Source organism: Haliotis rufescens, unplaced genomic scaffold, assembly GCF_023055435.1.
Source record: "Haliotis rufescens isolate VD_foot unplaced genomic scaffold, xgHalRufe1.0.p SCAF_4, whole genome shotgun sequence".
NCBI classification, from domain to species: Eukaryota; Metazoa; Mollusca; class Gastropoda; order Lepetellida; family Haliotidae; genus Haliotis; species Haliotis rufescens.
In genome coordinates this window covers 13,467,415-13,493,213 of record NW_025964112.1, presented here as the reverse complement: position 1 = coordinate 13,493,213, position 25,799 = coordinate 13,467,415, and the positions used below count along the sequence as shown (strand labels likewise).

General features: G+C 39.8%; 2 protein-coding genes across 3 annotated transcripts in view; one reads left to right on the top strand and one right to left on the bottom strand.

Annotated features, from left to right (window-relative positions):
* The window catches only part of LOC124111379 (alsin-like), a 99,116-nt gene that overhangs the window by 5,473 nt on the left and 67,844 nt on the right, over positions 1-25,799 (top strand). The window lies entirely within an intron of this gene.
* LOC124111381 overlaps positions 18,080-25,799 on the bottom strand; it is a 30,645-nt gene continuing 22,925 nt past the window's right edge. For both annotated transcript variants that reach the window (XM_046471073.2, XM_046471074.2), the window contains exon 2: positions 18,080-24,702. In XM_046471073.2, coding sequence (XP_046327029.2) covers positions 21,825-23,279 — 1,455 coding nt within the window. In that variant the 5' untranslated portion in view covers positions 23,280-24,702 and the 3' untranslated portion in view covers positions 18,080-21,824. The remainder of the gene's footprint in view (positions 24,703-25,799) is intronic.

Sequence of the window (25,799 nt, the reverse complement as noted above, 5' to 3'; positions counted from 1 at the left end):
CACTCACTCACTCAACCACTCACTCAACCACTCACTCAACCACTCACTCACTCACTCACTCACTCACTCACTCACTCACTCACTCACTCACTCACCCACCCACTCAACCACTCAACCACTCACTCAACCACTCACTCAACCACTCACTCAACCACTCACTCAACCACTCAAGCTAAAAGTGTATGAACCGTGATTCAGTATTCTGAACAGAACGATTGTCACTAAAGTCATGGTTTCAATTACTTACATAATCATTGACCCTTGACAGAGACCACATACAAATATAGCCTCAGCTATATTACAATGACCCACTACATCCTATTTGTTTTGTAGTGATATCAGAATAAGAACAATTGTCCCATCTATAGAAGCACTCATAAAATACCCTAATATCAGGGTTGTGTCACACAAACACAATCTGATTTATCAGAGATCAGGTAGTCACAGTGGTCAGCACCAAGACCATCTGGTTGGTATGTTGCTCACATTGCTGACTGCTGGTTTGTCTGGTCCAAGCCTCGAACTCAACCATGTTTCCAAGTACAGTAACATTCATGTACGTAACTCCAACAGCAATTATTTCAGATTAATACTGGAAGGAATCAAACTTCACTAGATTAGGGCTCCCAGACTAGGGTTGGCATTGATCGGAATGTTTAATATCAATAGAACGACTCAAAAGTATCACAATATATAGATATATCAATTACTAACAAAATAAGTTGTTTTTTTCTAGGTACTGATAAAAATATTTATCCAGACCAGCAGTTAATCAACTTACCCGTAATACTAAATATGAAATTTTTAACATTCAAATTTTCAGCCTTCTGTTGTCCAATGAAACCATGGCAATCTTAACAAACATTTCTGTGGCAGTGAATTAATAATGGTGTATCGATATTCATAAACTTGTTTTGATATAGTATCAGTATTCAGAAGTTAGCGATACATTCATAACTTGATATATGATAACACTCCTATCCTAGACTGCTGTGTTATTGCTATGATCACTTAAAACAACATTCACTTATTCCATCATTTTTAAGCTTTATACAACTGTTAAATGTGCGGTGAATTTTGCCCCTGATATTTGTAAAACTTCATTACAGATGTGCCATACAAAACATGAAATAATCAAACCTATGCAAAATCCCTAATTGTTCTTCAGAATCTCCTCTAACTTAATCTACTTTATTACCTTCTTTGAGAGACTCTACTGTATAAGCACTGCTTCCTACCTGTATATCACTGGCTTGATAACTGTGTTAGAACCTACAACAAAACCTCACTCTAATTGTAATAAAGAAGTTGTTCATCCATATATCTTATCCTTAATAACTTAATTACCCCCATTGCCCAAACAAGTTACATAGTAAACAAAAAAAGTGTATGACCAGGATCTTCCATCAGTTGATGTGATATTCAGGATATTAGCTATTTGTGAATATCTGTAACATTAGAAGATACATGTACCAAAGGTGTGGACTGTTCCTGATGACATTGTCCTGCCTTCATAATCAACTAATTGATCACCTTATTCTGTACTTAACATCGATTTATAGTGGTAGTAGTAGAGGGGGGGGGGGGGGGGGGGGGGGGGTAGTAGTGGTGGTGGTGGTGGTGGTGGTGGTGGTAGTAGTAGTAGTTGTGGTGATAGTAGTGGTGGTTGTAGTAGTAGTTCTAGTGTTAGGCAGTAGTAGAAATAGTAGTAGTGATAGTAGAAGTAGTAGTGGTGGTAGTAGTAGTGGTGGTAGTAGTGGTAGTAGTAGTACTAGTAGTAGTAGTAGTAGTAGTAGTAGTAGTGGTGGTGGTAGTAGTAGTGGTGGTAGTAGTGGTAGTAGTAGTACTAGTAGTAGTAGTAGTGGTAGTAGTAGTACTAGTAGTAGTGATAGTAGAAGTAGTAGTGGTGGTAGTAGTAGTGGTGGTAGTAGTGGTAGTAGTAGTACTAGTAGTAGTAGTAGTGGTAGTAGTAGTACTAGTAGTAGTAGTAGTAGTAGTGGTGGTGGTGGTAGTAGTAGTAGTAGTAGTGGTAGTAGTAGTAGTAGTGGTGGTGGTAGTAGTAGTAGTAGTAGTGGTGGTAGTAGTAGTGGTGGTGGTGGTCACCACCGTCATATAGCTGGAATATTGCTAAGTGCGGCTTAAAACATTAAACCAACCAAAACCGACGTGTATAGGATGCACTGAAATAGTAACTTAAAACAGCTTTCATAAACAAATAGGTTATGACATTGTTACCAGTACCAGCTACCTCCAGGGTGGTCATTTTAGTTACCTCTATTAATGATTCTCACTTGTATTAAGAGTCAAAGGATAAGTAATGGATGCATCATGGTGTACGAAGATGTAAGTCTGGATGAAGAATAAATGTGATAAATGAATTATTGTCTGTTTGGAACAATCTTTAGTAGATAATCAGTCACTTGTTTCAATACTTGATCATGATTTTCAATGTGTTTCCCAACTCTAGGAAATATCAAATCTGTTTTTCTGCAACATCTTCAAAAGCAATAAGCTTCATCGTTTCCTTAAAAAAGTCAAAATTATTTTAATCCAACTTGATGAAAAATAGAGACTTAAAATTTAAACTTAAAACTTTAGACTTAAAATACATTTAAATTACATGAAGATAAAATGTCTGAAGAACAGATAATCCATTACTTGTGGACAATGATTAAGACCTTGTAGAAATGTCAAATATTTTAGGATTGTTTAGCTGAGTCCAAACTAAGGGTATTTTGAATGCAAAAGGCTGTGTAAGTATGTCACTATTGTTTAATTAGATGTAGGCACGCACTCTGAATGATGGAGGACCAGCCCCTTCAACCCTGCCGGTCTGACCTTTACCTGAATAGGTCAAGTTTGTTTGATGGTTTCTCAATGAATAATAAATGTTGTATGTTTAACTAAGTACCTGTACATTTAATGATAGACAGGATAGACAGGTTTATCTGATCCAATATATAATGTTCATGAGGTATGTTGGTACATATATAGCGGTGGAGGTGTGTACGTGCATCAAAGTGTGTCCACGGTAGAAGGATATATTTGACTAGTTACATTACATTGTATTTGATTTCATTCCTGGGTAGTTGGATTGTTATTTTGTGTTGATCGTCCCCTGACCTCAATTTTGTTATATAGATTATCATTGTTGCTATGTTTGGGAGACATAAATGGGAATGATATGTGTAGTTTGAAATGCACAGAACTTACATGTGTCATCATGAATACCTAGCTTTGAATGTGTCTCTCTCACTTGGATCGTAAATCTGTTATGCTCTGTTGAGCATGTATTCTGAACCCATTTGTGTCTTTATTCTGCTTGTGAATGCCCATGGTAGGCTGTGAACTGTGCAGCTGGGAGTACGCTAGTGAAACCAGTCAACCTTTCCGCTCCCCACACCCTGGCTTAGTTGGAACGACAAATGTTTGAACGGTGAATTTCTCACCGCTCCGATCCAAGAGCCCTTTTCAAGCAGTGTGCGTCAACAGGACAAGTGTTTTTACATTTTCGTTGGCTTTTCATGCATCGGTAAACAGTTTCATGTGGAGGCTGATGAGACAATGATTACAACTTGGCAAAGCTGAAGTGGTGGACGGAGGTATTTTACGAGGATATAAGAGATTCTGGACACATCGTGCTGCACAGTTTGTTCGTCTGAATCTAACGTAGATATTTACTTAGTGAGTAATTTGCTGTGGATGTTGACAAGCCTCACACCCTCTGTCTATCACCTCAAAAGGCTGACAAATTTCCCTCGGCTATAGGACAGTGAGACACTATCTCGGCCCAGAATATTCAATACTGGTGGAATTGTATTGTAGGCAAGTTTCAGAGGGCTGGTTCGCTGGTGTGGAAAACTGCTGACCTGTGTAAGAACTGTGACTGCACTAACTACTAATTGGAAAATTCTTCAGTTTGTGTGACAGGTGTTAAAACTGTTTACCACGTCTTTGGAAAGTTGAAACTGGTGAGTGTGTCCTGTTATTTTTCAACCTGTCAAAATGGAGTCATTTTGTGAAGCTGATGACCTGTTCCAGTTGGCCGAGTGGGCGAATCAGATGGACAGGCAGGAAGATGTGTTGGATTTTTTAGAGAAATTGATTGAAAAGAATCCTCATCTGGATGAGAAAAGTCGAAATTTATTTGCCTCAGCATCAAAGTATGTCATTGGTCGAGCCCGACAGTCTTTGAGAATCTTAGCCTGGTATCAACGTAATGAACTTGCTGATGGTGTGAAGGACGTGACAACAGAATACTATGATGACATCGGAAAACAGTTGATCCAGTTATGTAGAAAAACATTGAAAATGCTGGAGGATTCTCTGATCCCCCATGCGACAGAAGTTCAGACGAAAGTGTTCTACTCCAAGCTACGGGGGGATTACTACCGATACATTACCGAATATGAACTTGATGAGAATCGCTCACAGGCCATAGAGGATGCTGGGAAGGCGTATGAAGAAGGCTTGAAATTAGCAGTCGAGGGATTAGATTCTAAGGATTACCATCTTCTTGGTCTTGCTCTCAGTTACTCGGTGTATCATTATGAAGTGTGTAACTGCACCGACAAAGCCTGTGAGCTCGCACAGAAAACTCTGGATGAAGGTGAGGAAGCACTGAAAAAAAATCCTGAAGATTATGAAGAATGTGAAGGGGTTTTACAGCTCCTACGAGACAACTTGGCTATCTGGAAAAACGAGAAGGATTGTTAGTTCCACGTGAAAGAACTGGTACAATTGTGAGACAGCTTACTATTTTGAGGGAATGTTTGAGATTCAAGGGAGCCTACTGATACGGCATTGTGAAATAACTTTATTTTTTGGAGGGAAAGTGTGAGATTGGAGGGAAAATGTGAGATTCAAGGGAGACAACTGATACAGCATTGTGACACTAAAGGAAACCAGAATGAAAGTATTCTAGAAAGTTCCGTGGTTTCGAGATGCTGAAGTAGGCATTTTCAGTGTTTCAGTGAAACTACAAATTTCTTGTATCAAGGGAGATAACTGTGAAATTGCTAGTTTGTTTCAAAGGAAAGTTTTTATCATACATGTTCCTAGTTTTTTAACCAGATGATTCACAGAATACAGAAAGCAGCTCAAAGACAATGTTTTGTAGTATATCATTATATAGCTGGATATTAATGGAAAAATCAGTTTTCCCTGACAGACGAGAGATATTTCGTAAATAGTTCGTAGTTGGCCCTCCAATAGGAGTATCATGAGATATACCACCCATAACCATGGCAATGGAAGATAACTATAGCTAGGGTTTTACAATTTTTCAAAATTAGATTGCCAGGAATATTAACTGACATTTTGTATAATATTTGCATTCAAAAAAATCTTCTTTAACCATATTTAATGTATCACTGTGCTAGTGATAGGCAATGGCAACCATAATCATCATGTCACTGTGTGCTAACAAAGCAATATGACAAGATAGCTTTGCATAATCCAGTATCAAGCTTTGTATTCAAATAAGGAATGATATAAATGGTTATATCATTTGTTTCCAGAAAGTGATACAAATTATTGTTGCATGAAGTTTACATGTTATTGTCTTGTTGCATGGTATATGCGTTATTCTATAGTATGTTATATTGCCATTTATCATGGTTATTTTCCTCAATAAAACTTAAGCTTCATAATACAATCTATTCTTAAGTATTTATTTGGAATATTCATGGCACCCATGGCACTCATCACTGAGCAAGCAGCCTGGAATCTGGGTCATAATAGGTCCCTGTTACCCCATGCTTGTTGTGGGGGCACGGGTGGCGCAGTCATCTCAGGCACCGCAATTCCCTGTGCAGAGTTGCCTCCCTTGGGCACGCCAGAAACCTATGATTGTGGGTTTGAATCCCGGTTCGCCTCGATTATGTTTCTAGGTTTGTCAGCACCATACCTGTGCTCGTGGGTTTCACCGAAGTGGTAAACGTCTGAGAACTGCATCACTTCGGGCTTTCCTCCCACATTAAGCTGACACACTGCGATATAAATGGAATACTGTTAAAAGCGGCGATTAACCCAACTCACTCACTCACCCATGTTTGTTACAATTTAAATACAATTACAGGGATTTAGCAGGGCCCGCTCAGAGCCACTTTTTGATTCAAGTCTGCAGCAAATGTCAGCCAAAAATACCAAATTCGAATTTATGCTTTTCCAATATCTGCTATTTTAGTTTTCATGGCTATGAATGTTATGGCTTTGTAGGCATCACTTGTATTTCACTCACAACTGGATTAATAAAAAGGCTTCCATTCTTACTTTTACGTTATTGCATTGAATGCAGTGTTAAAATACAATGTAAAAATACTGCTGAACACATGCTGAAGTTGGAAATAAGAACTTAGATATAATCTCAGTTTTGAATATATATTAATATTTTGCCTGCCAAGGGCACTTAGTTTGGAATCCGAGATAAGTCCCAAGAGATGACTGACATGATTTATGATGTCATGGTTACTGGTATATGTGACCTGGCTCCTTGTGAGTCATCATGCCTTGCTCGTGTGGGTCATTCATGTAATTAATTACTGCTGTCCCGTCCTGGCCAAGACTTTGCAGGGCCTGTTGACATACACACAGTATGGATGACTATTAAGGGTGCGTGGTATTACCAGTATATCAGTAAATTGAGGTTCATTCTTTCCTTGATACGTATCACAATATAAATTTTTCATGCTCAGTATATCGGGTGATTTGAAATAGTGACTTTTATCATGTGTTTCATGTGTTTCATGTTATACACTTGCCAAATACTTTCGCTGTCCCGGAGCGTGCAGCCAGGTGGCTGCATATTTATTAAATGGGTAAACATATTGTTTACTAGCATCCTTTTTTGTTTTATTTGTGAACTCCCATCCATACATTTATGTTTTCTGATATTTCTGAATTCAAAATTTAGAATTTTACAATATATCGTGATACGTATCGCAATACGGCGTTGTGCATCACAAAATATTGTGATGCACTTTAAACCTCTAATACCCATCCCTAATGACTATGACTTAAATCAACATTCACTTACTGTTGAAAGGGTTAAACTGAAGTGTCTTTTGGTTATGTTAGAATTGAAAAGCAGTGTGTGACTTAATTAAGACACTAAACCGAAGCCCAAGTCTTGTAAAGTTTGGTCAAGTAAGCTCAGCTAATGATAGTCCATATTAAATATAAAAGCTACTGAAAGTGTTGATAAGTAATGATGTTCAGACTGGTAGTCTCAAACATTCTGTTTCCTGATTGAGTGCATTAGTGAGTGCATTAGTGAGTGCATGAGTGAGTGAGTGAGTATGTCTTTACATTGCATCAGCAAGGGTGCAGCTCCTTGTGTCAGTCGGTTTATATCAACCATATCAGTAGTGTTTGGGTTTTTTGTTAACTGTCTATAAATTTTAGTATTTCAACATTTTTCCCCACTTGCTGGCCCTTGAAGATCTGGGATAGAATAGGTCTTCAGCAACCCATGCTTGCCGTAAAAGGCGACTATGCTTGTCGTAAGAGGCGACTAACAGGATCGGGTGATCAGGCTCACTGCCTTGGTTGATGCATGTCATCGTATCCCAATTTCGTGGATCAATGCTCATAACGTCAATCACTTGATTGTCTGGTCCAAGGTCGATTATTTACAGACCGCCGTCATATAGCTGGAATATTGCTGAGTGCGGCGTTAAACAACAAACAACAAACAAAAAACACTTGCTGTATAAAGATTATAAGTTTTGTTGGAGTATATGCCAATATGAGAGCTTGAAATATTTGTTTTTGCTGAAAAAGATGGTAAATATTTTATGATCTTAGAAAGTACAAGGTCCAGAAAGATGAGAGTGTGTATGTGATGATATAGTTTCAGGTTTCTTGAGAAGCTGATGATCAGAAACAGCATCTGAGCCCTACGACTAAGCCAGTGTTAAAGTATGGGAGTTACGATCACCTTAGCGCTAAGATCGCTTTGTGGAACGGGACCCTGGACTTTTCCAGACCCTATGCTCCATAGTAGCTGTAGTGTACGGCAATCATATACCTTGTCATTAACTTGTGAGAGATAAGATGTAAGATAGGCAAGAACTTGATTGATTGAATTCAACTTTCTTTGCGGGCAATAAGCATGAAATTGATAAGGGGCTTAAGTTTGTCTACATATGGTGTACCCCATGTATTGTACCATTGTATTGGGACAAATACCCTGGACCCATTCAAAACCATACCATTGTTTTGAGTTCAGTTGGAAAGACATGATGCTAAAAATAGCCACCCTTTCAGTAAACACTGTTCTTTCAGGATTAAAACAAGTAGAAATCACAAGTTTGTACCTCTCACTCTTGTGTACCATCACAGATCAGCAAAGAGTTCCTTTATAACGGTTATCTGATAAGACTGGATATATTGAGGACTCACCCAAATGAGGCTGCAATTTTGAATGTAGATTTTGGATGAACCTTTGTTTAGAAAAATTATTTTGATTGATTGTTGTTTTCAAACTATTAACTGGAGAAATAATGTGCTGTGTTAGTGATAAGATAGTAATGTAGACGTGGTGCCATACAGGTCCAAGATATTTATCATGTTCATAATAATTGAGTGAGTGAGTGAGTATGGTTTTTACGCCACTTTTAGCAATATTCCAGCAATATCACGGCGGGGGACACCAGAAATGGGCTTCACACATTGTACCCATGTCGGAATCGAACCCGGGTCTTTGACGAGCGAACGCTTTAACCACAAGGCTACCCGACCGCCCCTCATAATAATTGAAGGGAGATGTGATAACTTGAAATAATCGAGAATGATGTAGGTCACATTACTTATAAAGATATCAGAGTGTTTTTGAAAATCAAAATGAAGTTTTTTTGGGAAAATCTTTAAAGAAGCAATAATGATGAAATATTTCGTGGATGGTCCCATAAATGATTGTTGCCATCCAAAATCTTGTCTTGTTTCCATGGCAAGTGTATTTTGAAAAAGCTATTTTCGCTGTGTGTGGATAATGTGTGGGCATGCAGTGGAGCTAAACATGCAGCATTCAATCCAGGGGTTTCTGGAAATCTACATTGATTGATTCATGAAAGTAGAAAGCAGCGTTCCTTATGATAGGGCATGGCCTTGACCTTGAAGCATCTAGGTACTTCAGATTCGCCTTTATCCCAGGGGCAGCAGCACGTCTGTGAGTCACACCATCATCCAACCGCTACACTGCTACTGACATAATACTAGAACCTTATCAACAACTTATACCATGGAGGCGATAACACATTTATCCTCCACAACAATACTACATAGAGCAAAACCAGAGTGGAACAATAGTTGATACCGGGCTGCCAGCTGAGTGTGTTAGAAGAACACATTCACTGATGCTATAATAAATCATGAATGTGCTGAGAATGTTTTGAACGAGTTATGAATGCCCTAAACGAGACTGAGATTCGCTGATACTGAGATTTCCCGTGGTTATTGAAGCATGGCGATGTGAGTTTTGACAGAAGACCAGGTTGGTGAATGTGACGCCCAAATTACGCTTCTCCATGATGAGGGCGTCGTCCCTACCTGCTGATTGCTTTACCTTGGGGCAATGGAATCCAGAATAATAGGCTCATATACCAGAGCTATGTGGCATGTTGAATGGGAGTTGTTTGCTAGTGGCATGTACAGGATTGAAAATATCTGAATTAGATACCATCTTATCTGTTCATGTATTTGAGAGAAATCTGAATCCATTCTCATATGTTCTTTGGCGATATTAACTTTTTGTTCTGGTGTCATTTCCTGCTAGGGAGGTAATATTGTCAGTGGGGGTTTCAGATTAGAACAGGTAGGCTAAAGAAAAACATGGGGGGATAGTACTTAAATGTCGTTGAGGTTGTGACACTGTATGTTTGGAGGTTGGATATACTTGTATATCCACCAACATCCAAGTATATCCACCCTCCAAACATACAGTATCAATACTCCACCCACATCCAAGTATGTCCACCCACCAGACATACAGTATCACTACTTCACCCACATCCAAGTACATCCACCAGACATACAGTGTCACTACTCCACCCACATCCAAGTACATCCACCAGACATACAGTGTCACTACTCCACCCACATCCAAGTATGTCCACCAGACATACAGTGTCACTACTCCACCCACATCCAAGTACATCCACCAGACATACAGTGTCAATACTCCACCCACATCCAAGTATGTCCACCAGACATACAGTGGGACTACTCCACCCACATCCAAGTATATCCACTAGACAAACAGTATCACTACTACACCCACATCCAAGTACACCCACCAGACATACAGTATCACTACTTCACCACATCCAAGTATGTCCACCCACCAGACATACAGTATCACTACTCCACCCACATCCATGTATATCCACCAGACATACAGTATCACTACTCCACCCACATCCATGTATATCCACCAGACATACAGTATCACTACTCCACCCACATCCATGTATATCCACCAGACATACAGTATCACTACTCCACCCACATCCAAGTATGTCCACCTGACATACAGTATCACTACTTCACCACATCCAAGTACATCCACCCTCCAGCATACAGTATCACTACTCCACCCACATCCATGTATATCCACCAGACATACAGTATCACTACTTCACCCACATCCATGTATATCCACCAGACATACAGTATCACTACTTCACCCACATCCATGTATATCCACCAGACATACAGTGTCACTACTCCACCCACATCCAAGTACATCCACCAGACATACAGTGTCACTACTCCACCCACATCCAAGTACATCCACCAGACATACAGTGTCACTACTTCACCACATCCAAGTATATCCACCCTCCAGACACAGTGTCACTACTCCACCCACATCCAAGTACATCCACCAGACATACAGTGTCACTACTCCACCCACATCCAAGTATATCCACCAGACAAACAGTGTCACTACTCCACCCACATCCAAGTATATCCACCAGACATACAGTATCACTACTCCACCCACATCCAAGTACATCCACCCTCCAGACCAGGTGTCCGGAAAATTTAAAATCCCAATCGGACATTTGCATTTAGGCCACGCCCCCTTCAAATAGCGTATTTTAGCGTTTATTTCTGTTATAATAACGATCTGTTAACGTAGTGAACGGTCTAATTAATATTTATGAGTTGTATCTGCTCAAGTGTATGCATTGTAACATTTGGATCCAGACTTTATCCCATATTTGGTTATCACGTGACCTCACGGGAAAAGATTTTTTTTTAAACTAAAGATTTTTAAAAATAAGACAGATAATATAATCACAAATACTAAAATATCGTTGATAGCAATAGTTATTTGAATACTTTTTTCATCTGCACTTATTTATTGACCATAAAGAAATTATATCGATAGTCACAGAAAACAAAATGGCGGTAAATCAAGTTTCAATATACGACTAGCTACTGAAAACAATAAAATCTGCAAATCCTCTTGTATGTCAACCAAGTGAAAGTCGTTAACCACGACTTACAAAATGATCGTCCAGACTTTGAGGGTTTGGCAGATCCGCTCGACTGATCTGCATCGGTCGACTGGCTGTCGTCACGCTTTCGCTTCTTGTCTGAGGTTACGTATCGTAGCATTGTGAGGATAATGAGGTACATCCATGATGCAAGGTATTTATGTACAGTTGTAAACACCTTTCACTCAAATTACGATAATGTTCTCAGTAATTAATCCTCTAGTATCCAAGTATATCCACCCACCAGACATACAGTATCACTACTTCACCCACATCCAAGTACATCCACCAGACATACAGTATCACTACTCCACCCACATCCAAGTATATCCACCAGACATACAGTGTCGCTACTCCACCCACATCCAAGTATGTCCACCAGACATACAGTATCACTACTTCACCACATCCAAGTACATCCACCCTCCAGACATACAGTATCACTACTTCACCACATCCAAGTATGTCCACCAGACATACAGTATCACTACTTCACCCACATCCAAGTATATCCACCAGACATACAGTATCACTACTCCACCCACATCCAAGTATGTCCACCAGACATACAGTATCACTACTCCACCCACATCCAAGTATGTCCACCTGACATACAGTATCACTACTCCACCCACATCCATGTACATCCACCAGACATACAGTATCACTACTTCACCACATCCAAGTACATCCACCCTCCAGACATACAGTATCACTACTTCACCACATCCAAGTATGTCCACCAGACTTACAGTATCACTACTCCACCCACATCCAAGTATATCCACCAGACATACAGTGTCACTACTCCACCCACATCCAAGTATGTCCACCAGACATACAGTGTCACTACTCCACCCACATCCATGTATATCCACCAGACATACAGTGTCACTACTTCACCCACATCCAAGTACATCCACCAGACATACAGTGTCACTACTCCACCCACATCCAAGTATGTCCACCAGACATACAGTATCACTACTCCACCCACATCCAAGTACATCCACCAGACATACAGTGTCACTACTCCACCCACATCCATGTATATCCACCAGACATACAGTATCACTACTCCACCCACATCCAAGTATGTCCACCAGACATACAGTATCACTACTCCACCCACATCCAAGTACATCCACCAGACATACAGTATCACTACTCAACCCACATCCAAGTATATCCACCAGACATACAGTGTCACTACTCCACCCACATCCAAGTACATCCACCAGACATACAGTATCACTACTCCACCCACATCCAAGTACATCCACCAGACATACAGTATCACTACTCCACCCACATCCAAGTATGTCCACCTGACATACAGTATCACTACTTCACCCACATCCAAGTACACCCACCAGACATACAGTGTCACTACTCAACCCACATCCAAGTATATCCACCAGACATACAGTGTCACTACTCCACCCACATCCAAGTACATCCACCAGACATACAGTATCACTACTCCACCCACATCCAAGTACATCCACCAGACATACAGTATCACTACTCAACCCACATCCAAGTATATCCACCAGACATACAGTGTCACTACTCCACCCACATCCAAGTACATCCACCAGACATACAGTATCACTACTCCACCCACATCCAAGTACATCCACCAGACATACAGTATCACTACTCCACCCACATCCAAGTATATCCACCAGACATACAGTGTCACTACTCCACCCACACCCATGCAGTATCAGTGAAATACATGTACATCACAAGTTTGCATGATCCAGATCCAAGATTATCTATAGGCTGCACTAATATAGCTGGGATAAACCTCAAACAGTTGAGCACTGAAGTCATCTCCCACATACTGTATTCGACATAATAAGCGCCTAGGGCGCTCTCAAAATTAGAAATAGGGGGCTCTTATTTGAGAAAAATTTTGGTGAAAAACAACAGAGTTGAAAGATCGTAAATTTCGGGTTTTATGCTGACAGCCTGAAATGATACAAAAGAAAAGTCTGTGTGTATTTTACACGACAGATATATTTTTCAAGAATTTAATTGCCCATAATTAAGGGTGCATTTAACACACGAGTGTGTACTATACACGAATAAAAAAGTCTTGTGTACATTGATCAATCGGATGGAATTGGAATTGTTCACTAGTCAATATATTAGCAAATATCGCCATGGGCGTTTATTAGAGCGGGGCGCTTATTACGTCGAATACGGTACTTCCTTGCTGTCATGGTGACAAGCTCAGACTGCTGCAAATGCACAATGTGGAACTTTACACATGTGCATCTCTAAGTCCAAGGGAGGTAACTCCAATACCTATATGGTAAATATGAACAAATATCTCCGTCGTGAGATACACTCCTGATTGCATCTCTAACTCCAAGGGAGGTAACTCCAATTACCTATATGGTAAATATGAACAAATATCTCCGTCGTGAGATACACTCCTGATCACTGTGCACATGGACTTATTTTCCATAAATCTGGACCAGTAATTTATATCACATTTTATCAAAGTATTTTAACAGGCATACTGTCATTTGAATAATGAACTGCTTTTCAAATATCTGCAGGGATGCAATTTGGCACAGGCTCCCAAGCCTGAGACCGGATGTCTTCTGTTAAAATTATCATGAGGGTTGTAAGATATCAGGTTTTCTGGGAGGTGTCATATTATCACTATTTAGGCTACTGTATGCTTCAGGTTAATTTCGGGGTGGTCGGGGAACCTAGTGGTTAAAGCGTTCGCTCGTCACGCCGAAGACCCGGGTTCGATTACTGACGTGGGTACAATTTGTTAAACCAATTTCTGGTGTCTCCCGCCGTGATGTTGCTGGAATATTGCTAAAAGCGGCATAAAACCATACTCACTCACTCACTCACTCATTCACTCACTCACTCACTCACTCACTCAGGTTAATTTTCATCCGTTGAAGAGCAGTGATGGGTGCATAAATTTGTTTGATAAAGGGAGATAACTCTAGCATACTCATATCTTCATGTTTACAGGATGAAGAGTATTGTGGAATATCAAACCTAAAATTCCTTTATTAATCGCTCCCAAAATATCCTGTCTATCAATTTACTTGCATATGTATGCACAAGTATTGACGAGACTTACACTGTTTTGACCCATGTGAGGATTCCAGGTAAGGATAGGTCCCTATAAACCTATGCTGATACTAGGAGGTGACTTGATGGATAGAGTGGTCAGATTTGGTGACTTGCTTGATTGCTTGTCAGCGTGCCCAGACAGCGTGGATTGTTGCTAACATTATTATCTCGGGTTTGTCTGGTACAGACTCAATTATTTACAGATCAAGTTCATTTCGCTTGACTATTGCTGAGTGTGCCATTAAACGACTACCCATGAAGATCCATGCTTGTCGTAAGAAGTGACTAACGGGATCGGGTTGTAATATTCACTGACTTGGTTGATAAATGTCAATTATCACAATTGCATAGATCTATGCTCTGATGATGATGTCAGTCAATCAAAGGATTGTCTGGTGCAGACTCAATTATTTACCACGTTTACAGACCGCTGTTATATAGCTGGAATATTGCTGAGTGCAGCTTTAAAAAACAAACAAACAAATCCTAACAGGAAGGCAGCTGAATATAGATTCATTATTTATGCTGCAAACTGAGAGTCTGTCTTCACATGAAGGTAACACTGCACATGCAGCCCTGATGTAAGTCTGTGTCTTGTTATAGCCGTTTTTCACAAATTTGTTGGATGCGTAGGAAATGAAAGAAAGGACAGATTGGTAGATATTCATTGTATGGTATAGTCTTATTTGTCTATATTGACAGGGGGCGGTCAGGTAGCCTTGTGGTTAAAACCTTTGCTTGTCAAGCCAAAGACCCGGGTTCGATTCCCGACATGGGTACAATGTGTGAAGCCCATTTCTGGTGTCCCCCGGCCGTGATATTGTTGGAATATTGCTAAAAGCGGCTTAAAACTCACTCATCATATTGACAGAGGCCATCTTACCCATTAAAAAATAATTCTATTTCTTTCCACTGGGCAAAAGTGTAACAGCAAAATACATTTCATTAGAGCCTCATCAATCAAATAATAATTAGTTGTGTCTTTGTCTCCTCAGTGGGAATACATACATTTCTATATAAAATAATACATAAACAGGTTCGTGAAAAATGTACATCAATACATAAGTTCTGCATTTGTCAGACTTATATTTTTTAGTCATCAATAATTCGGTTCCCACAAAGCAATAATCTCTAAGTAGACATGTTCTGCACTTTCCTTCCATTGGTAATCAATCCTTGCATCAGTAAGAGGTCATCAGATATCCATCGATTTATGAGAGGGCACCATAGCGACACGGATGTACACAGCACTTATTTCACTACATTTTCTTACCATAACATAACATGACATGGCATAACAATTGTGGCTGATGGCACAACTGACTCATGTTCTATAGTGCCTTGTCATTGTAATTTTCTTGTTGGGATTCAAGGTCAGAATAGTCCCCATGTACCCCTGGCTTGGATATATTGGGATCAAGCCTATCTGATTTAAATACCGTATATCACCATCTATAATGCGACCCCATGTATAAGACGACCTCCCTGTACAAGCCTTTAAAATCAATGCTAATTTATATTCCCTGTCTATAAAGCGAATAAAAGCATCAATAGCGGTAATATGACTGTGGTTGCTGTATATAACGATGAGTTGTGCGATCTTCCGATTTTGCCGAAATTTCCCCCTGTGTATAAGATGACCCCCCCCTCGAAAGCCCCCTAATTCGACGTACGAAAAACTTGCCTTATACACAGCGATGTACGGTAAGATCGTTTACAATACCTGTCTGCATCTGCGCTTATTACGTCGAATATTGTATATGCCAGAGAAAACTGCCACAGAACACATTAATTCCCTCCATTAAAACCCTTTTGGGTGTAGATATCCTGCCGCTTACAAACCACAGGATGTATTAATATCCACAGCAATACTTTTGCATGGCATAATATTTTCGCTTTCTGATTTCCTCTATTATGTTCGTTTTGAGATACAGAAATCAGATATGCTGGTCTGAGTGCTTAACTCACTCGTACCAAGAATTTGGAAGCCTTGACGCTGATTGACTGATTAGATATTAGATCATCATGCAGAGTTGCAGTAGTGCAGCGATATATAGAAACTAACAGTTTTAGTCCACTTGTCCTGATAATGATAACATATAGCAAAACCCTTTAAGACGGCGAATTTATACTAGTCTTTATGATAGTATTGATACCTTAACCATTGGGCAGTTTGGCAAGGATTATAGGACTAGTGCCAAGTTCTAACGCTGGTATTGGAGGAAAAGGTCTGATTTGATGAGACTGGGATCATGAGATCCCGTGACTTAAAACTGGTTGATTGTGTGTCATGACCTGATGCATTTTCGTGGTGCATTTTCCTTGCTATCAACCACTTGTTTGTATGGTCCTGTTGTATGTAAAAGAACATTGCCTCATTTACTGCTAGTGTAATTCATGTTTTCATGCTGCAAATGTGAGAAAAATATGCTTCGACCCACACATACATTGGACTCAGAAACATGTCTGCCTGTGGGGTTTCTTAATAAAGGTTACCAGACCTGACCCGCGAAGATCCGGGGTAGAATAGGTCTTCAGCAGCCCACGCTTGCCATAAGAGGCGACTATGCTTGTCTTAAGAGGTTACTAACGAGATCGGGTGGTCAGGCTCGCCGAATTGGTTGATGCATGTCATCGTATCCCAATTGTGTGGATCGATGCTCATGATGTCAATCACCGGATTGTCTGGTACAGACTTGATTATTTACAGACCGCCGTCATACAGCTGGAATATTGCTGAGTGCGGCGTTAAACAACAAACAAACAAAACAAAGCAAGCTATGCTTGTTGTATGGTAACTAAACTGATGGTGGTCAGACCAGGTGACCTGTTCATCATTGTACCAATGACATCATACTAGAGTAAGAGATCTTCGACCAGCAATTCTGTGTTAGTGTATATGAAATCTTGTAAGCTCCCCAATTATTGTAAACGTGTCTGTGTAGATTATGTGACCACCGATGTGGTGTAGTGGACAGAGCATCTGCCCGGAGAGCAAAATAAAGTTGGTAGTTCGATCCCTGACTGTGTCATACCAACAGGCTTTAAAAGATGGTACTTGTTGTTACCCTGTCTGGCACCCGACATTAAGGGGAGAAAACAAGGATTCAATCTTAGCACCATGACTGTTGGATGAACTGTCCTATGAACAACGCCTTGCATTCCATAGAAATTACAGTATGTTCTGTAGCATGACAGACCTGTACATACAGATTTAAATACATCTACCCTGTAACTCCCGGTAACATGTGAATGTAATAATGTACTGGATACACAGGCTTGCCTGAACAATCCTTTGTTACTTAACTTACATACAACATACACGAGCTGAATGTCAACTTGAAGAAGGGTGAACGTATTGATAACATTCTTGAAGCACGAGCCGTCAGTATGCTTGACCGGTTCCTTCCCCAGTAACAAGATTTTGACATATTGACACATGTATAAATGAAAGCACGAAGTCCTTTGTGCAAAATTTTTAATCATAAAAGGTACGACATTTGAAGCATGGCTAACATGTTTTTCTGACATGGTAGGAAAGTAGGGCATATGAATTTGATATTGTTCCTGCATGTACCCAGTGAACACCTGTCTAGCCTCTACAAGGTCTACACAGTCTAGACACTTACATTCACGGACATGGACTACCTCTCACACTGTTCAACTCATACTTTCATTTATGTTAGTATGAATCAGATGTACAATAATATATTCTTTTCTAAACCGTGTATATGATCATGGATGAAAATTGTTAACAAATGACGTGATGAAGTGGTAGAATATTTTGTGTCAGGCTGCATGTAATGGCTGTAGAGTCTTTACATTGGTCCTTTTGTTGTGTAAACATAATGAATGACATCAGGTGTAGACTGAATTGCAATGTGTTGTACAACCCTTTCCCCAAACACCGTCCTTTATTTACAAGAGGCATGTTGGTAAAGTCCCAGACAGATTGGTGAAACACGAATCCTCAACTTTCCTATATTCATGTATTATGTAAAACAGTGTATCTGAAGATATGCAGCTGTTGTTCTTACAAAGACATTTACATTGTAGATTTTTTTTTCTGAAGGACAGTCTGGCTTGATTAATGTGTTCATGCATCTAGGGCAAGAAATACTTTAAGCATTGTTTGTAGATCTTTTAATAAAAAGTAAAGATTATATTCATCTGTTTGCAAGCAGCAATTAGCAATTTTTAAGGCACAATTGTGTCTGCTATATCCCTTGTGTAGAATTTGTTCAGGAAGAGGAACAAAGTTATGAAAAGTGAATTATTGTCATGAAAAGACGTGTCTTATCCTGATAGGTGTAGGAATGTTGTATTGTATACTGTGGTGCAGAATGATCAGATTCTGATATATATATTTAGTTCTGTACATACATCATTTGGTTTTACCAAAACTACAATATCTATGTGCAGCATTACTAGAACTATTGGGCCAGATAAGAAATGTTGAACATGAACTGTCTCAAACTCTGATGTGTCACACCACTGGACTTACAGTCTGGTCCCGTCATACTCTTACGATATTTATCACTATTTTAACCTGAATATGTCAAACTGGATGTGTCAAATCACTGGACTTACAGTCTGGTCCCGTTAAACTCTTACGATATTTATCACTATTTTAACCTGAATATGTCGAACTGGATGTGTCAAATCACTGGACTTACAGTCTGGTCCCGTCAAACTCTTACGATATTTATCACTATTTTAACCTGAATATGTCGAACTTGATGTGTCAAATCACTGGACTTACAGTCTGGTCCCGTCAAACTCTTACTTTATTTATCACTATTTTAACCTGAATATGTCAAACTGGATGTGTCAAATCACTGGACTTACAGTCTGGTCCCGTCAAACTCTTACGATATTTATCACTATTTTAACCTGAATATGTCGAACTTGATGTGTCAAATCACTGGACTTACAGTCTGGTCCCGTCAAACTCTTACTTTATTTATCACTATTTTAACCTGAATGTGTCGAACTGGATGTGTCAAATCACTGGACTTACAGTCTGGTCCCGTCAAACTCTTACTTTATTTATCACTATTTTAACCTGAATATATCGAACTGGATGTGTCAAATCACTGGACTTACAGTCTGGTCCCGTCAAATTCTTACTTTATTTATCACTATTTTAACCTGAATATGTCGAACTGGATGTGTCAAATCACTGGACTTACAGTCTGGTCCCGTCAAACTCTTACTTTATTTATCACTATTTTAACCTGAATATGTCGAACTGGATGTGTCAAATCACTGGACTTACAGTCTGGTCCCGTCAAACTCTTACGATATTTATCACTATTTTAAACTGAATGTGTCGAACTTGATGTGTCAAATCCCTGGTATTCACAAACTCAATTTTTCGTCCGAAAAGTTAAAAATAAGTTAATACATGCCCTGATAACTCATATTCCAAATTGATAATTCCATGATATGAAGAAAATGAATAAATTTAGAATGTTATTTACATAACATGCCCGATGTGGTACACTTGGTTTCTGATGGGTAGGTCAGAAGGTAATAAGGTGGAGTCTCTGGCTCCCTGGAGTTGGAGACGACAGGGTTGGAGATGACGGGGTTGGAGACGACTGGGTTGGAGAGGACGGGTTTGGAGAGGACGGGGTTGGAGAGGACGGGGTTGGAGGCGACGGGGTTGGAGGCGACGGGGTTGGAGACGACGGGGTTGGAGACGACGGGGTTGGAGACGACGGGGTTGGAGACGATGGGGTTTGACTGTAACTTGTTTCATACTGCAGCTGGGGTACACACGATAGCTGAGTGAGACGACCATTGAAACAGAGTACCAATAAGTATGTTAATCTATCTCCCACCAGAATGTTTTCTATCCCCTTTTTCATAGCATAAAATATATTTCCAATTTACATAATGTGTTACCAGAGATGCTCCACATTTCTTATTTGGCCTCGATAAGCACCATTCATATATCACATTGGTTATGTTTTGGATAGATGACACAATTCCTTCATTCACTGTACAATGTCCTATATTTTGATATCATTTCTTGTTTCATATTGTGATTTCTGAAGCATTAAAACAACACTTTGAAACTGGAATAACCCATCAGCTGTGTTCAGAATTAAGTATGAAAGTCAAGGCATCCTTTTCATAGCTTGCCCTGATGTTAAAAGATAAACATTTAGGGGGTACCTTGATTCAACTAACATAGGAGCAAACCTCAAGGGTTCCAGGACACCTCCTAGTTCTGACACTGCATCAGTCTGGCAGGATTCACGTTCAACCCTGGGTATCAGTGTCAGTTGGATCCCAGTCTGGGTAATTGGGTGGCCCTCTGGAGGAGGTGTTGCTTGCTAGGACTGAGACCTAGGTTCAAATCTCCTTGTGAAGGGCATTCTGGATGACCTTGGTATGATATTACTATGGTAGTATCAGTACAACACACTCAATGATCCCTCTCAAGCCTGGTCAATCCCAGTTACTTACCATGTGGCAGTGCCATCAGTACCGCTTTGAAAAGTCTTGTTTACCCTGCTAATGTTTTCAAGTACACAGAATTCAGGAGATAATTGTTTCATACACAACCATATAGTGTCTATATTTGAAAATAAGCTGTGTAACTTTTCAATTTGGTTCATGATGACAATCAACAGTGCTATTGTTCCTGTATCGTGTATGCAAAGAGCAGTCAGTCTTCAGTTTCACACACATATATTCAGCTGACTTGATCCTAGTATAAAAGAAATTTGTTATCTATGGTAAAACTGGCAATAAGAACACGCTCTCCTCATGAAAGGTATATCTGATCACTGATATCACACATCCATTGCCCTCACATGAGTCTTGGACACTGACTGACAATCAGTGCCTTCCACACAGTTTCACTCACCATCATCAGAGGCTGGTTAGTCTTGCAGTCTGTTATTGACTCACCAGCACTATCGGCTGGTTGATTATTTTCTCAATGTTCCTATAGCATGCTAGACCTTGAAGTCATCCACAACTGGAACCAGCACACCTAGTAAATCCCGTTGGTGGTATTTACCATTCACGGTGAAATTCAAGATTTCTGGACTTTATTACAGTTTATTGTCCCTTGTGTATTTTCAGACATTTAGAACAGTAATTATCCAGAAAATGAGGTTTCCAGACTAACGGGGTCCAGCTAATTGGGGTTTCACTTTGTGATCATTGGTGATAAAGGTGAGCTGGAACCTAGTCCACTGCTGATCCCATGAAGCAACACAAGAAGCACCGACTTAAAGGGGTGTTGCTGTACTTTGTCGTCACATTGATAGACTGCGAGCTCCGAGAAATGCGATCTTCCATAAGGGCAGGGCTCTTCTTTTGTGAGTCTGAGAAACAAGGAAACCTCATTGGTCGATTGAAAACAGGTACAAATTTCCGGGAGGCTGTCTTCTCAGCATAGATGGGCTCAGCGCAGGGACCCATCGCAATAGGGATTGAAAAGGACACCTTGCCTCCAGCAGGTCTCATTCTGATGTCAACATCAAGAGCGTACGTGACTTTTAGATTCTTACTGCCCGTGAGAAAAGATGAGATAAGATGAGTTTGTGTTGGAATGGTGACATCCAAAGTTTCTTCTTGGGGAGCGTTTCTGCTGATTTCAGCAAGGATGTAGCATTCCTTCACTCCGATCTCCTTCAGATTAACATGCTGCCGCAGAGTGCAAGTGATGTCTTTTATCTTCTGTGATGATGGAATCTGGGATGAAATCTGAAGTCGAATGTCATCACCAGCAAGAAACACAGCTCGGTCTAGAGATAGTGTAAAGTTTGCTACACTGTTTGGCCCACATGATAGAATCACCTCCTCATCGTGAACTACAGGGGTCATAGCATTTGGGATCAAATGAACATCAAATGCTCTTTGAACATTGAATATCTGTCTCTTGGAGAAGAGCACTTTGACAGCGTTGTTGACAGATACTATGCTTCTGGTGGAGGAAGAGCCTATGTCATCACAGAGTCGGGCTTTTAGGTAGTAGCCAATGTCAGCCGAAAATCCACTTGCTGTGTCATGGAAGTGGAGAGAACTTGGGAGGTTCTTTGGCAGTTTGACCTTGAACGTAGATACGTAGTGACCAGGGGTCAACACAGACGTCCATCTTGCATCGGATGTCCCAATGACATACGATCTTTTGCACAGATAAGTTTCTTTCTGTGTTTTTTGGACACCATTTTTATTTTTCCTAATTGTCACAGAGCCCTGACCTACCACAACCAGTTCTAGAAAACGGATCTCAATATTTTTGGTAATATCCATTTGAATTGATCCATTGAGTTCCTCTCCAGGTCGATGGATATATTTCTCAGATTTTTCCAGTTCAAAATCAAAATAGGAAATTGACTTTTCCTTCTTCTCTTTAAGATGTTTATGGAAGGCTGTAGAGGAGTGCACCAACCTCCCATGAGGTCCTCGATATGTAGAATTATTGCCGGACCCACCATTTCTACTCACCGACATCCATGGTGACTGACGACTTTTCGGAGGGAGAGACTTTGTGGTGGCATATTTCTGTCCCTGCTTCCTATGAGTGAAACCCATAGACTTGGTGCCAGTGACAGGCTTATGGGAGATGGTGTGATGAAGATTGTTAGCATAGCCATTGGTGTAGGCATGACGCTTTTTGGTGGAGAGGTCGTTCATGATGCTAAACTCTTTCCAAACTTCCCCAGTGTCACCAATATTTTGTCTATTATCTTTGATAGACTCAGTCTAGTCTTACTCCTTTCCCGCACGCAGTATTCCAATTGATGAAGATCTTGTACAGTAAAAGATGAAACAACACATTTGACTAGCACATCACCTTCTAATGAAATAATATCATCAAACTATTTCAACTTATCTGGCAAACCTGTATCTGGCTAGGGAATAAAAGTACTTGCTCCAAGATGTGACTCACTTGCTGCGGAATATCTAAAGGATCTGAAACACCTAATAGATAGTTATCTTACAACTTCAAGATTTATAAGGGATGGGTTCTTGAGCACTTATTATTGTCACTACACGGTCACTGTTCAAACAGATTTTATAGCTTGTCCCTGTCATACAGCCTTACACCATTGCTCTTATTGAATAGGGACCTTCAACACTTCAGACTTACAATGGGTATATTTCTGTATCTTTTATGTATCAGGAAATCTGTCAATGTGTTCATGAATGCTGACTCTCCACAGCCCTAAGTTTAAACATCATATTCACGGCAAACTGTCTGGTGTGAGTTAAGTGGAGACTAAGTGACACATTTTGTCAATAGTGTAGGAGGATATGTTCCCACAAGTAAAACAACTCTCATCCTGATATTGCTGAAGTAAAACCTTCTCCTATGGAGAAAGTGACTATTCCTGTGTGTCTGGCAGGCTATGGTATATAACTATATGATATAACTTCCAATCACATGTTATACAACGCTGTCACCCTGATATTGCAAATCCAAAACTCTTCTTGCATGTAGAACAGTGACTATATTCCCTTGTGTCCAGCAGGGCTATAGTATCTATGGTATAACTTCCAGTCGGAATTGTATCCTTCACAACAACACTCTCACCAAGGATCCATCTTGTATGTATAGGTCTGTGCCTGTATTCCCAGTATCTGGCAGTAAAACACCAATCAGAATTGAATCCTTCACACTAAAGAGAGTGTTGATATTTCTGTATGCAACACTTTTTCACACAATGTTCACCCGTACTATGATGATGGAGTGTAACACTTTCAGATCAATATTGTATCCTATTTATGAGAATCTCTGTATATAACAGCCGTGTTCACTGATGCTTGAGAGTTCATTACAAGACCACTCCTGTCCTTCATAGAGGTACAGTTGAATCACCCTGTACAGTTTACATCTGATGTCTGGCTTGTACACACTTGCCAGCTCAAGATGACATCACTTTCACGTACCACCTCCACAAGTATCCCGAGTCTGCCAATCCATTTAGGGTAGACCTCGTGTAAATGACTGCAGCTTAAGTTATTCTTCATACACCCGTCTTGTCGACCATGGGTGTCTCTATTGTACGTCACTCGTCCTTCGTACAGCTCCTTTCACCGGCAGGCCCATTACAAACTGAAATATACAAAGACGCACTGAGCATAGAAGCGGTGTATGATATTCCCTGTTGTGCTTGAGCTGGTCACACTACCAAGATGAGGACTGGCTTATGTTCATGGCTTTGTGCACTTTGATAATGTTTAAAACTGTAAAGTTGGATTACATTTGGATTTTGGATCCATTTCAATATTCGAGGTTTATTTGACAGTTGTTTTTGCTAAACCCTCAGTTTTATGGTATCCTAAGCTCTGTAGACATGCTAGTGTTATGAAAAGAGCAGTTTAAACAATATTCCATTTTTATTTAACTTTAATAATGTTGAAAATATCTATTAATAATTTTGATTACATTTTGGTTATGTTTGAATATTTGGGTTTTAATTTATAGTAGTTTTTGCTTAACCCTCAGTTTTAAAGTATTCTGAAGCTGTTTAGACATACTAGTAATATGAAAAGAGCAGGTAAAACAATAATGCATAACATTTCTTAACACACATAAAATCAATAGGTTTTCTTTACATATTTTTATTGTAAGGCCAGACCAGTTTGGTTTCTTGTTCTATGGATGCTTCCCCAAAAACTACCTGATGGTGGGGGAGGCAAAGAAGTCCTTTTTAAAAACTAGAACAATTAAAGACTATATTTATTTAGATAATTAAGTTTACTGCATAGCATCGATTACAATATATTTTTACTTTTTGGGAGGGAAAGAGAAATGCTATTATAAGGCTTCAGGTGAGGCCTTTGCTTGAGTGAGCTAGAGAGAACCGGCAGAATCAAAATGATATTGTAACTTTTTATGTAAAAGGTTATTCGGTTCAATTATTTCCCTTATGGATATAAAAATAATAATTTGGACCTGAATAGAAAACAAAGTTCATTGATAGAATATATTTGTTATTTGTGTACCAGGTCATAGTTACGTTTGGTCGGAAGTAGGTTTCTGAATATGTGTGTCCAGTCAGAATCAGCTTTAATATAGTGCAGGGTTAGAAACTAACAGTTTTTGTCCACTAGTCCTTATAATGATAACATATAGCAAACCCCTTAAAATGGGCCAATTTCTACTAGTCCTAAGGATACCTTTACTATTGGGCAGTTTGGTAAGGACTA